Raw genomic sequence first — 14287 nt, 5'->3', positions numbered from 1 at the left:
AGCAGTAAGAGGCAGCCAACTATTGCCTTGTCGTCGACAGAGGCAGAGTACCGGGCTGCTTGTTGTGCTACTTGCGAGGTTGTGTGGCTACAGAGGTTGCTTGGCGAGATTGGGTATCCACAGAAGGAGCCCACGGTCATCCAGTGCGATAACCAGAGCTGTATCGCTATTGCTCGGAACCCGGTCTTCCATGCCCAAACCAAGCCCATAGAGATACAATATTGCTTTGTTCATGAGAAGATCTTGGCTGGTGACATCTTGCTTCTTTATTGTTCGACGGAGGACAATGCGGTGGACCTCTTCACGAAGTCTCTACCTCAGTGGCACTCCAGCTCACTGGGGTTGGTTCCACATCCAGGAGCTGAGAGGGGGTGTTAGCAGTCATCTCCTGTCTGTGCACTATGTCAGGGCCTCTGTTGTGGGTGTGCCCGCCCAGTTTTTGTGTGTCCCCAATTTTCCTCACTTCCATGTATTTTTTTCCATTTTTCTGGGTGTGGAGGGTTGTCAGTTGTCTCCTTTTGCTAGCCGACTGGTTGTTGATACCCGACCTGCTGTCCAGCCCTCGCCAACTCCAGATTTGTTGGCCGATTGCCCTTCTGCTGGCCGACTGGGGTTGTACTTGTCGTGGGCTGCTGTCGGTTGTTTCTGAGCTGGCCGACCAGCAGCCTGGGGCCATACCATATAAAATGACCCCTTGCACCCCCACACTCTCCATTGTGTATTCCAGGATTTTATTGGTGTATATAGCAGAGTTACACTAGCTTCTCTCTCTCTCTCTTTCATCTGTGTATTGCTCTCTACAGCAGTTGTCTTGATTTATGTTGTGCATTCTAACAGATGCATAGCATTATGCAATGGATATATCTCTCGTTCTTGGAACTTGTAAATAGCAGGTCTTCCTGAGCACGGAACTGGCTCAATAGGAAGCCTAAACTGGGATCCCTAACAGTGGGTTCCACGTCTTGGCCACACTACAGGTGGCACGAGGCCTAGCCTCCTGTAGGTGACGTGAGTCCTGGCCCAGTACGGGCGACACGAAGCTACCTGGCCTCCCGTACCTTGGCACGAAATAAGGGAAGACCACTCGGGCGGACAAATGGTGGCATTAGTCACAAATCATGACATATATGATATGTGACCAATTAAAATGCCGGCTGACTAAAGGCAATGCAATTCAGCTATATTAAATGGATGAGTTACAATGAAGATCTGTAAATAGATCTATGCTGTCCCTAGATGAGTATCTATCTCGGGAAGAGAGACTGAATGCTGATGATGAATGATTGTTTCCTTCTCCAATGCTGAGGTCCACCCTTGGAATGCTGGCTTTCCTCGATGTAGGAGGCAGGAGATGATGACTGAATTCTGAATATGCTTACTGTATGCTGAATGCTTTGTGGATGATGAACTGCCCTAGTGCACCTTTGGATAGGCTGTACTGGAGGCTGCTGATGATCTACTGACTCCCCTTGCTCCTTTGGGAGGAAACGCTGAGGAGAATGCAAGATATCCTAAATGAATGATGCGCTTTGCTTATATATGCTATAATGATGCTGGTCAGGCTGCTGACTGCTGTCGGCCAGCCATCTGATAGCACACGACTCATTAAATGCTGGGATACTTCTGTCGGCTAGTACTGTGTTGCTGTTGGCTGGTAATAACAGGTCCCGACATGATGCTTGAGTGCCCTAAATGCTCATGAATGTCGGATATATCTGCTGTAGGTGTTGTAAAGCCCCAAACACATGCTCATGTTGTGCTTTATGCTGTAAATGTCTCGATAAATGGATTAATGCTTGCTAAATGCTTATGGATGCCATGTCACTTGTACAACCTATAGGGTGTGCACGTGACAAGTGATGTACAACATGGTGGCAAGAAGAACCTGGTTCACCACCACCACTCTACCTGCGAGGGAGAGCCTCACACAACTCCAGTATAAAAGTTTCTTCCGAATGCTAAGAAGAAGAGGGGCGGCTACTGCTCTGGAGAAATGTAAATGCCAACCTGGCAACCAAGATAGCGAACTGGAGTGCCCCTCAGAATCCACTCGAAAGCCTCAACTAGGCGCCAAGTCAGGGCGGGTGCAGAGCCTACCCAAAAACCACATGACTTGTGCCAGTTGATCTGTGCTCCTGATGCGCGGCAAAAAACCTCGATCGATTCCCCACATCTCCGGAAAGGAAAGTTGTTGTGTCATCTGTAAACTCTGAGTCAAGCAGCTCCTCCTGCATGCGAAGGGGGAGACGCAATCCCTGAAGTCCTGTCTCTTGGGCGGAAAGAAAACTGCTCATGGCCTCAGTGACGAATAGGAAGAGGTAAGGTGCCAAAGGACAGCCCTATCAAACCAGCGAAAAAGGGGAAATCTATCACCACGGGCTCCCTAAATGAGATCCTAGCTGTGCAAGTCTAAGTAAAGTCCTGAGACTCCACGAATACACTCCACGTAGAATCCCATCCAGCTCATCGTGCCCTCCAGAAAGCTCCAATCCATCCTATCATAAGCTTTCTCAAAGTCTAGGAGTAGCACAATGAGGTCTTGCTGCCGCATCCCGGCCGAAGCTGTCGCCTCTCAAAAGTTGAAGATGTTTTCTAGAATGCTCCGCTGAACAAAGCCAGTCTAAGTGTCATGAATCAAGTCTGAGAGAAAGGGCTAAAGTCTCTTGCTAATGGCCTTGGCCAGGATCTTATAGGCGGTCCCTAGAATAAGAACAACCTTGTTATCGATGCTCTTAGTCAAAAAGGCACAATCCAGGCATTGCAGGAGTCCACTGTGCTTGAAATTCAAGGCAAAAACTTGGACGGCACAAAGGCACAGTATCCAGATTCGGAAGAGTTCAGGACTCAATGTCAGTTGGCCTCAGTTCAAAACCAAGCCATTATAGTATACAAGATGGTTGGTTGTTTTTCAAGAACCGTCTCTGTGTACTAAAAGAAAAGCGTCAAGTCCTTCTCCATGATGCCCATGATTCTCTTGTTGGAGGTCATAGGAGTATCAACATGTCAAATCCCCACGGATCTCCTCATAGAGCGCTCCTGAAACACGACTCGAAACCTGCAAAACAAAGCCAAAAAACGTGTAGGGGATTCAAGCTTGACTCACCACCCAACCATGACAGTCGTGGGCAAAACCCACAAGTCCTGGCTGTCCCCACCGAGCCACGAGCTGAGCTAACTAGCAAGACGCACCGACCAATCTCTACTCCATGACGTCCCATACCGCCACGGAGCTACCCTCGCGGCAAGATTGCTGCCAACCTCGGCTGCATGACGCAGGTGTACGTCTGCACTAGATCTAGGCTCCTGACCGTAGAGCTATGGCAAAGACTCACGAGACTCTATGACCAATTGACTAACCTTGGCCACCCTTTTATAGGCTCTTGGCCGGTCACCAGGCGTCCACACTTGGGTGCCCGCCCGTCAATCCATCCCTAGCCCAGCTTGCCTAGCTCGAAGCTTCCCCAAGCCTCAAAGCTAGTCTTGTGTGCGTATTGCACATGGTAGATACACTTTGTGCACATGACACAACAATACCGTGGAGAAGTTAAAGAGGTCATTCTATTCGCCTAAAATGCGACGAGATGTCTACCAACACGTTCAATCGTGTCAAATATGTCAAAAGGTGAAAGTTCCTCGTACCAAGCAAGCAAGGTTACTTCAGCCTTTGCCTATTCTCGAGAAACCTTTTCACAACATCACTATGGACTTCGTGGGCACTCTTCCCACCTCAGTTGGATCTAGAAACACAGTGTATGACAATTGTGGATAGATTCAGAAAGTTCTACATGCTCATTTCATGCAAACAGACAACCACAACCGAGGACATAGCTCGCTTGCTCATTTGGTTTTAGTACCCCATCGATGGCTTTTTGCCACTAACAATCACATCCGATTGAGATTCTAAGTTCAAGTCCCATTTTTGGAGAGCATCGTTTGACAATTTTGAAACTAAGTTGCAACTCTCTGTCAAATCCCCACGGATCCCCTCGTGATCGATCTTGGTTCGAAACTCGAATCCTGCAAACAAACAAGGGGGTGCAGGCCTGACTCACCTCCCAACCATGACAGCCGTGGGCGAGCCCACAGTCTTGGCTGTCCCCACCGAGCCACGAGCTGAGCTAACTAGGTTGACGTACCGACCAATCTTCTCCTCGCGACGTCCCATACCGCCACGAAGCTGCCCTCGCGGGCCTCGAGATTGCTGCCGGTCTCGGCTGCATAAAGCAGCTGCACGTCTGCACTAGATCCAGGCTCCAAGACCATAGAGCTCTCACAAACTCGCGAGACTCTCTATCCCAATAACTAACCTTGGCCACCCTTTTATAGGCTCTTGGCCGGTCATCGGGCGTCCACACTTGGGCGCCCGCCCGTCCATACTTGGGTGCCCGCCCGTTAGTCTATCCCTAACTCAGCTCGTCAATCAGCCTGCCTAGTTCCAAGCTTCCCCAAGCCTCGAAACTAGTCTTGCATGCGTATAGCACACGGTAGATACCCACTGTGCACATGACATACTCCCCTTCCTCTAAGAGCTCACTCCTGATCTCACTAAAAAGCCAGGGTAATCTCTCTGAAGAGAAGTCAATGTCTCCCATGAAACGTCCTCCTCAACACGATCCTTCCACTTGATCTTGTATTCCGTGATAAGCATACGTATGACGCAATCTTCGTTCACGAAATCCAAGAATCTTTTCAAGTTCGTGCGGAACAAATGTCATGTCCTAGACATCTATAATTTCTTGAGGAGTAACTAACTGATCTGCTCCACCCAGTACTTCTTTAAGTCTACTGACATGAAATACAGGATGAACTTTCACATGAGAAGGCAAATCCAATTCATATGCAACTGAACCAATCCGTCGTGTAACACGAAATGGTCCACAGTATCTAGGGGATAATTTCGGAGATCTACCTGTCCGTAAAGTCTCGGAATCTTTCGGAACTCACAAATACACCATCGTTCCTTCAGAGAACTCTCTAGGTGAACGATGTCTATTAGAATAAAACCTGTCTCGGTCTTGAGCACTTCTAATAGATTCCTTCGCAACTTGTAACATTTCCTGCATATCTTGCAAAAAATTACGTGTTGCATCATGCTGAAGTCCTGAGAATCCTACTGTAACAGGTGATCTTGGTTGAAAACCATACATAAGCATGAAAGGACTAAACCCTGTACTCATATGCTTAGTACTGTTATATGCAAATTCTAACATAGGAAGATAATCCTCCCATGAACTCTGTCTTTTGGATACATATGCTCGAAGCATATCCTCCAAAATCTGATTCACTCTTTCAGTCTGGCCATCGGATTGAGGATGATATGAGGAACTCAAATTCAAAGTTGTTTCCAACTTCTCGAAAACAAGTTTCCAAAAATCACTCGTAAACTTAGAGTCCCTATCACTGACTATGTCCTGCGGTAACCCGTACAGTCTAAACAATTGCTCGATAAACTGCCGAGCTAATTGCGTAGCTGTAATAGTCTTCCGGGTCGGTAAAAATCTAGCCATTTTTGTCAAGCGATCTACCACAACCCAAATAGAATCGTGGCCTTGATGTGTTCTTGGCAATCCGGTAATAAAATCCATGGAAATACTTTCCCATTTATTACCTGGGATTTGCAAAGGATGCAACAACCCAGCCTGTCTAAAGCGTTCAGCTTTATTTGCCTGACAAATTTGACACTTGAGAACATAATCTTCTACATACCCTTTCATCTTCGGCCAATAAAAAGTGTGTTTCACTAAAGATAGTGTCCTGTGTACCCCAGGGTGTCCAACAGAAGGGGCGTCGTGACACTCCCTCAGAATCTTGGACCTAATGTCCGGGATCTGTGGTACACAAATTTTGTCATTACGGAATAGCAAACCATTCCGAATCATCCACTGGCCTCCTGCAGCCTGAATAGTAGACTGCTCAGTCACCGAGTCTTGGTCAATCAATGAGCTCCCGTCCTGGATCTTTTGCCAAAATGGACCAAAATAACTATCAGTCCTGCAAAGCCCTCTCAATGACTGAAATAAGTCAGTAGAAATCTCGGTGAACGACAAAGTATTCACCTCTCTAATCCGACTAAGCGCATCTGCAATATTATTCATGGACCCTTTCCGATAACGGATCTCAAAATCAAAATCTTGCATTAACTCTGCCCAACGAGCTTTCCTACCTCTCAAATCATCCGCATCACACACATACTTGATTGACTGATGATCAGTCAATACCACAAACTTGGAGCCATATAAATAATGTCTCCAAACCTTGAGAGCATGAATCACAGCATAAAGCTCCTTCTCAAGGGTTGGCCAACGAGATTGAGTGTCGTCTAGCTTTTTACTTTCAAAAGCAACCGGTCTACCATCTTGAAATAAAGCAGCCCCGATAGCATAGTCACTGGCATCAGTTTCAAGAACATAAGGCCGACTAGGATCAGGCAATGCTAAGATAGGTGCTTCCTTGACTTTATCTTTCAAAAGTCTGAAGGCCAAATCCAAATCGTTATTCCAAGTGATAGGCTGATTGGACTTACGTCCACGACCTTTCAATAAGTCGGTCATCGGTAGTGTGAGCTGAGAGTACTCCCGTACAGATTTCCGAAGAAAAACAACAAAACCGAGAAAAGAACGAAGTTGTTTCACTGTTCGTGGTATAGGCCAGTCTAAAACCTTCTGAACTCGGTCATAGTCAATGCTCAATCCATCTCTAGTGATCTTGTGTCCCAAGTAAATGATATCGGTCATAAAGAACTCACATTTACTTAACTTAGCATATAGTCGATTCTGTCTCAAAATAGATAAGACAATCGTGAGGTGTCTGACATGATCCTCAAGAGTACGGCTATATATCAAAATATCATCCAGGAACACCACCACAAATTTTCCCAAATGTTCACGAAAAAGATCGTTCATCATTTGCTGGAAAGTAGCTGGAGCATTGGTTAACCCAAAAGGTAATACGAGAAACTCGTAATGGCCATACCTAGTCCGAAAGGCGGTTCTTTCGACACGCCTTTCATGAATACGTATCTAGTGATAGCCAGATACGTATCTGGTGATAGCCAGTACGTAAATCTATCTTCGTGAAATATTTCGCTCCTGCTAACCGGTCAATTAGGTCATTTGATCTAGGGAGAGGATAACGGTTCTTAATTGTCAGCTTGTTCAATCTTTTGTAATCTATACACATTCTCCAAGTATTGTCCTTCTTTCTCCTAAGCAACACAGGTGCACCCCAAGGTGATTTACTTGGACGGATCTGGCCCATCCTCAAATAATCTTCGAGTTGTTTAGCCAACTCATCTTCCTCAGCTTGGCTCATCCTATAAGGTGGAATACTCACAGGATGAGCACCAGGGATCAAGTCAATACGATGATCTACTGCCCGTTCAGGTGGTAAACCCGATGGCAATTCCTTAGGAAATACATCTTGAAACGAATCAAGTATCTTCTATAATTCTTTGCTTTCAAACACACTTAATTCATTCACATCCATGGAAGGGATGAGAAAAGAAGAAAGTGGAATCAATACACAACGGAAAGCGGTATACAAAGAAGAATCCATTATATTTCCAAAATCAATAGTATTTACAACAGGTCCCTGAGAGAGATAGATACAATCACCTAAAATACTATACTTGGTGTCCCTATGCTGAAAAGAAAAAATATGACTAGACCAATCTATCTGGACATCAAGAGTCTTAAACCACTCAATCCCTAATAACAAGTCTACATTTTCCAGGTGCATAACATAGCATTCCAGAGTATCTTTGTAGTCCTGAATCTGGATTGGAAGCAGCTCCACCTTGCGATCCCAAACTTGTCTGCCCGCCGCAGGTAGACGTACCTCATAGGTATGGTCGCTGAGTGTCGTATCAAGACTCAATTTCTGCACAAGTTTGTAGTTAACAAAGTTATGCGAACTGCCAGGGTCTAAAAGAATGTGAATTTTATGGCCATTCACTTCTCCATAAACTCGGAGAAGATCATGCATGCCAAATACCTTAGAATTGAACAGACAATCAGAACAAGTACTAGGGCGAGAAAGTACAGTAATTGACGTACCTGTCAAAGACAACTGGTTAGCTGCCTTTGGCTTGGGTCCTGCGTTTGACTTGGTACCCTTTTGCTTTGGGCACTCATTACGCATGTGTCCTTTTTCTTCGCAGATAAAACAACGTCCTTCCTTCTTGAGCTTTAAAGCCCTAAGGAGTCGTTTCTTCTTCGTTGGTGTCGAACTTGTATTCTTCGAAGGTTGGTCCGAAGACTTGCCTTCTGTCTTGTTAGCCATAGGTGCGGAGAACTTTCTTTTATGCTTGTTCCCCTGCTCGGTAACGGGTTTCGACTTTAAAAAGACCATCGTATCATCATAGATACGAGCTGAATGAATGGCCTCGTCCAATGTTTTACATTTGTTATTTTTAACCTGTAATCGGTACGAGTCTGGTAAACCAGCTACGAAAAACCCCAAAAGAGTAGTGGGATCCATCTTTGTAGCTTTCATCTGCAAGTCACGAAACTTCTGGAGGTAGACCTCATAAGTGAGGTGCTGCGAGGTCATGGTCAAAGCTGAAAACCGGGCAACAACATCGTAGTCATCCTCTTTCTTGAGGAATTCTTTCTTGAAGATATCTTCAAATTGTGCCCAAGTCGTTGGCTTTGGGTTCACTTCCTTCCACCAAAGCAAAGCTTTGCCGGACAGGAAACCTGCTGCTAACTGGATCTTCTTTCCATCATCATATGGATGAAACTGAAAGTGAACTTGCCACTTATGTAGCCAAGTGTCCACGATCTCCTTGGTTCTCTGCTTTTGCTCGCCCCCAAACGGTTCCGGAGTAATATTGGGGCCTAAAGCAAAAGCCAAGGTATCCATTCCCGAAAAAGTAGAGAGGGTAGTGGTCAATAGAGCGATGGAGTTCTGCAAAGCCTGCATCTGGGCTGCGATTTGTGCCTGACGTTCCGTCGAAGAAGCTTCGAGAGCTACTTTGAACTCTTGGAAATCTGATTTTGACACAAACTCGTCAAAAAGATCGGCATCGGTACCTTCCATAGCCGGCAAGCCTTCGCGTTCCACGAGGGACTCCAACTCTGATTCTTGGGTCGACATCGTGAAGAGGGTACGTGGAGAGAAAATTCGATCTTTGCACAATGAAAGTGCGAGCGAACTCGAGAGCTTGAGAGCTTAAAACTTGAGAACTTGAGAACTCGAGAGATGTGTGGCAAGAAGCCCACTAGAGGGGTTTATAAAGGTTTCCCAAAAGCCAAAAAATCTCGAAAAGCTAGGCTTAGCTTTTGCTTTAGCTTTTGTGTTTTTTTTTTTGGAATATATATATATATATATATATATATATATATATATATATATATATATATATTAATATATATATATGGATATATATTCGCTTTTCTAAAAAAAATAAACACCTTTGGAAACCTTGGAGAGGGGAGGACTTTTAAACCTTTTAAAAAAAAATTTAAACTCCCCTAAAAAAAACAAAAAACGAAAGCACTAAAAACGAATGCTTTCCTTGCGTGTTTTTTTTTTCTCAACCTCCTGGATTAGCCGGCGCTTGCTGCTGACGTGGAGTGCTGGCCGTTGCTGCTGTTGCCATTGCTGCCGGCGCCAGGACCTTCGCACCAACCTGCGTGTGCGCCTACGCCAGCCGGATGTGATTCCTGCGCTGGGCCGCCTACGGGGCCTGGCTGGGCGCCTGCGTAGGCCTGGGCGCTGCCCGCCTGGCGTGGGTACCAGCCCGCCTAGCCTGGGCACCAGCCCACCTGGCGTAGCCTAGGCGCCTATGTGGCTTGGCTGCCTGGCCGCTTGGCGTAGGCCTGGGCAGGCCTGGGCGCTGCCCGCTTGGCCTAGGCGCCTTCACATGCTTGGCCGGCTGCAAGTCTAGCCGCCTACAACACGTCAACAAGACTCCCGCCTGCCAACCCACTCGTCAGCGATTAATTGATCCAGCACTTCTCTAGCTCTCTCTCTCGCGTTCAATCAACGAAAAGCAAACTTGCTTTTTCGTTTTTCTGTTTCTCTCCCCGCAGTTTATGCGACTGCACACACAAACATGCTTCTTCTTTGCAAAAGCAATCAACCCTTCTAAACCTACCATCTCCCCTCAACATGGGGTTCTTTGATGAAGAAAAAACACATACCAAATCTGAAAGCTGCAGTATGTACAGAAAAAAAACAGCAAGTTTTTTAACACATACCGTACTTCGACCTCTTCTTCTCTACCTACCGATTCGCGAGACTCTCTATCCCAATAACTAACCTTGGCCACCCTTTTATAGGCTCTTGGCCGGTCATCAGGCGTCCACACTTGGGCGCCCGCCCGTCCATACTTGGGTGCCCGCCCGTTAGTCTATCCCTAACTCAGCTCGTCAATCAGCCTGCCTAGTTCCAAGCTTCCCCAAGCCTCGAAACTAGTCTTGCATGCGTATAGCACACGGTAGATACCCACTGTGCACATGACACTGTCCAATACATTCCATCCACAAATAGATAGCCAAACATAAATATACAATCAATTTGCCTTTGACATTCTCAAATCGTACTGCCATGACCAGCAATCGAAATGGAAACAATCCCTTCCATTGGTTCAGGCAATCCTAAACGATCTCTAGAGGTCAACAGGACAACCGAAACATTTTCGGAGATCATTGGGTCAGTTAAGGAGCGCCTTGCCAAAGCTCAAGAAGCATATACCTGGCAAGCCAACAAATCCAAGTGACATGTCAACTTTAAGGAAGGGAATTGAGTATAACTCTGCATCATGAAACAACGGCTAAAGCAAGACAGGCAAAGAAGGTCGCCTAAAGCCCATATACTGCTGATATGGCTGAGCATAAGTAAAAGCAGAAAATTGATTTGGATTGTTACCAGATACCGGTCCTTGGATGGGATGGCCCATAAACTAAGGAGGTATCTATGTTGTACAAGATACATGTACTTGAGTCCCCCTGGTCATACTTCCATGGGCAGAATGGTGCCCTTACATGCAACCTCTTGTACAGTCGGTAGGTGAGTCGGCTGCCCACCATAAGAGTCCACAGGCATATCGGTCATAGCATGTTGTTCCACCATAGTATCAATGCATTCAAAGCCTGGAGATCATGTGCGCTAGAAGAAGATGCAGAATTCAGCAAACATGAAATTGTATGAGTGCATTTACACACATGTACATGCAGCCCTCTAGGGGCACCCATCTGACCATGGACCAGCCCTGGCTATACAGAAGCCCACAAGTGTGCAGGTGTCTGCTATAGACAAGGGTCTTACATTGGTATGTATAAGAGCCAGACCTGTTGGTATTAAGACAGAAACACTCCGAAATGAGGAGAGGAGAAATCCATGACCTAGATCTTCTAGCTTCTCATCTGTGGGCTGCTTTCTTGTCTTCCAAGGCCTGGTGGTATGGGACACTAAGGGCAAAAGGTAGAGCAAAGTCAGACATGAACGGGGAAGACAGTAGAGTTAGTTATGTGTGGAGCGATTTCTGAATCGTTGCGTATCTATGAAAAGGCAGGCGCTTTTTGCTGTGTACAAGTCGCGTATACAAGATGCCTATAGAAAATCGGATGCACATGCAGAAGGGAACACAGTTGGGCCTAGTTTTACACCCGAGAGGAGGGCTTTTTGCTGGTCTTACAGGGGCGTGTGGACTGGCATGATCCTGCGAAAAGGCTGAAATTCATGTGCATCCCTTCTGGGCAGATGGGAAAGATGCATGTGAAAGATTCATGCTTTTTGGGTCGTGCTGGATTGCCTAATCTCCATGTGTCAGGCTGTGGACACCCAGCCTTGTCTTTCTGTGGTGCTTTTCGGCCAACTGGGATCTCTATTGCATAGGCCGGTTGCATGGAGTAGGCGCGTATGTGCTACTGGATGCACAGAGAGTCGAACTATAGCATGTGGTACTGCAAGCCCTAAAAGAAGGCAGAGGACACCCAGCCTTGTCTTTCTGTGGTGCTTTTCGGCCAACTGAGATCTCTATTGCATAGGCCGGTTGCATGGAGTAGGCGCGTATGTGCTACTGGATGCACAGAGAGTCGAACTATAGCATGTGGTACTGCAAGCCCTAAAAGAAGGCAGAGGACAGAGAGCATTAAGCAAAACATGGAAACAAATAGAGACATCTAGCTCTCCGCCCAACCATAAAGCCAATCACACTCACCTCATAAATACCACCACTAAACTCCCCATAAGATGTCTAACCCACAATCTCGGGTTAACCTAACCTGAAGTTAGACCTCTCAATCCCGTTTAGGGAGTAGAGATGTAACATCACCCTCACCCTCCTCCGCTAACTTATATTACACTCCCATGGACCAACCAATGCCCTGTAACAGCCTATGTTCAAATTAGCACACATGAGCTGGCTAGCATTTGCTCAAAATGATTCCTTCTTTGTACCACAAGGAGTGAGTTGAACAAGCCAACAAACAAAGCTAGTGAATGTTCACGATCTGAGAGTCTATCGGCAGACTGTCGGACCCGCTTTTTCTACTTACACATTTTTCATGAGACATCTCGTTTTGCATGTGGAGCCAAGATTACATGTGGCATCACCACAGAAAATCCCCAAAAGCAACACTCTTACAATGCTTAGTGATTATGCGTAAAAGTAACTAGCAAAGCTATGTTTACCCCTTAGTATGACAAAATAGGGATTTATTACCTAAATCTATGTTTACCCTTTACATGACAAAATAGGGATTTATTACCTAAACTAAAGGTAGCTAAATCTACTAATGTTACAGTATACACCTTAGAAAAGGTAATAGAATAAATTGGCTGCATACAAAAGGCAGCGTAATGAACTCACCATGCCAAGGATGCGGCAGGCTTCTGCATTCCCAGCTGCAACACATCGCTTGAAAAACCTTTCAGATCCTTCAGACCAGGCAGAGGCCTTAACTGCAAGTACAGAAATCCCAGCTTTTGCCAATACATGGGGATTTGTCCCCATAACATAAAATCTCTTACTCCTGCCAGATAACCATGCCTCTTATAAGCTTAATCTTGTAATTTCTCTCCCTGATTAGATCTTTCTCACATGATACTAATGATGTGACTAAGACATGATGAATGCACTCTCATATGATGATAATGATGTGACTCAGTAACATGATGATGAAAACATGACCGTGGTATGATGAATGGCATGACATACACAAGCATAGCATTGACCAGATCAGATGGTGATGTGGCAGACGAGCTCAAGGCCACCATGATGCATATCAAGAGGTCATCTGGAAGGGCGTCAATGGTGTTTATGTGATTGACATGTTGAGTGGCTTCTGTTTGTGCTTTTCTTCGCGTCTTATAACTATTGAAGCCAGTTCTGCTCATATCATCATGTGAGGCAGTTTTTCTTTGCCTCCTTTGCTCATTAAACCTCAAATTGTAAGGAAGAGCAGGCTGTGATGGTGATCTTCTCGGTCTCTTTTGCTGACCAGAGGAGATTGCCAAGTTGGGCAAGCTCTGTTTCTGATGTTCTTTGCCTCTTTTCTGCTTTGGGCTTGAAGAACAAGCGGGCATAGTTGCTGAGACAGGTACCTCTTCTGCGTGTTTTTGCTCCTTTAAAAGGAAAGGGCTGCAACAACAATTTGATGGGCCTGCCGCAAAGAAAAACAAAATGAGATAAAACGGGAGGAGAGGGCGCCAGCAGGCTGGGGGCCGGAGGGGCGGGGGGCGGGTATACAAACCCTGATTATGACTTGGTGCGTGGTGCCTCTTCACAGCTTGCGCCTGCGAGAGCATTTCGTACTGATTTCAAACTAACGTTGTAAAGGCTTTCTGGAACTGTGTATAATAAATAAATATAGAACAAGTGTATAAATATATATATATATATATATATTAAGGTGACTTTCACGCTATCTCACACACGAGCAAAGGTGACAACTTAGCTTAAAAAATTGCAGCTCTTTAAAAAAACGGATTTTACAAACGGAAACCATCATAGCAACTTCAGGATAGTGGTATAACAGATGCAGTCATAATAGTGGCTTTCTCTACTAGCACAAAGAAGAAGGGTAAGGATGCAAAGTCTCACAACAGTGGCTTTCTTTGCTAGTACAAAGAAGAAGGGTAAGGATACAGAGTCACAATAGTAGTACAAAGAAGAAGGGTAAGGATTCTAACAAATCAGGGAAAAAAAAAGATTAAATGCTTTTACTATAGCAAGAAAGGGCACATAGCCAAAGAATGAAGGAAATAACAGGCAAATGCCAAGAGTGACATTCTCAAGACCAAGGAAGAATCCAGCCATGCTGCACAAATAGAGTCATTA

General features: G+C 45.6%; 1 protein-coding gene across 2 annotated transcripts in view; it reads right to left on the bottom strand.

Annotated features, from left to right (window-relative positions):
- The window catches only part of LOC147629852 (uncharacterized), a 57128-nt gene extending 43313 nt beyond the window's left edge, over nucleotides 1-13815 (bottom strand). For both annotated transcript variants that reach the window (XM_086811387.1, XM_086811386.1), the window contains exons 1-3: nucleotides 13701-13815; nucleotides 13166-13610; nucleotides 12818-12980 (exon numbers count right to left, since the gene is read on the bottom strand). In XM_086811387.1, coding sequence (XP_086667513.1) covers nucleotides 12818-12980; nucleotides 13166-13610; nucleotides 13701-13755 — 663 coding nt within the window. In that variant the 5' untranslated portion in view covers nucleotides 13756-13815. The remainder of the gene's footprint in view (nucleotides 1-12817; nucleotides 12981-13165; nucleotides 13611-13700) is intronic.
- Between the last annotated feature and the right edge of the window lie 472 nt (nucleotides 13816-14287).

Source organism: Cibotium barometz, chromosome 17 (assembly GCF_041138505.1).
Source record: "Cibotium barometz isolate CiBa-2024 chromosome 17, ASM4113850v1, whole genome shotgun sequence".
NCBI lineage: Eukaryota > Viridiplantae > Streptophyta > Polypodiopsida > Cyatheales > Cibotiaceae > Cibotium > Cibotium barometz.
The sequence above is the reverse complement of the archived record's forward strand: the minus strand, read 5'-3'. Positions and strand labels throughout refer to the sequence as shown.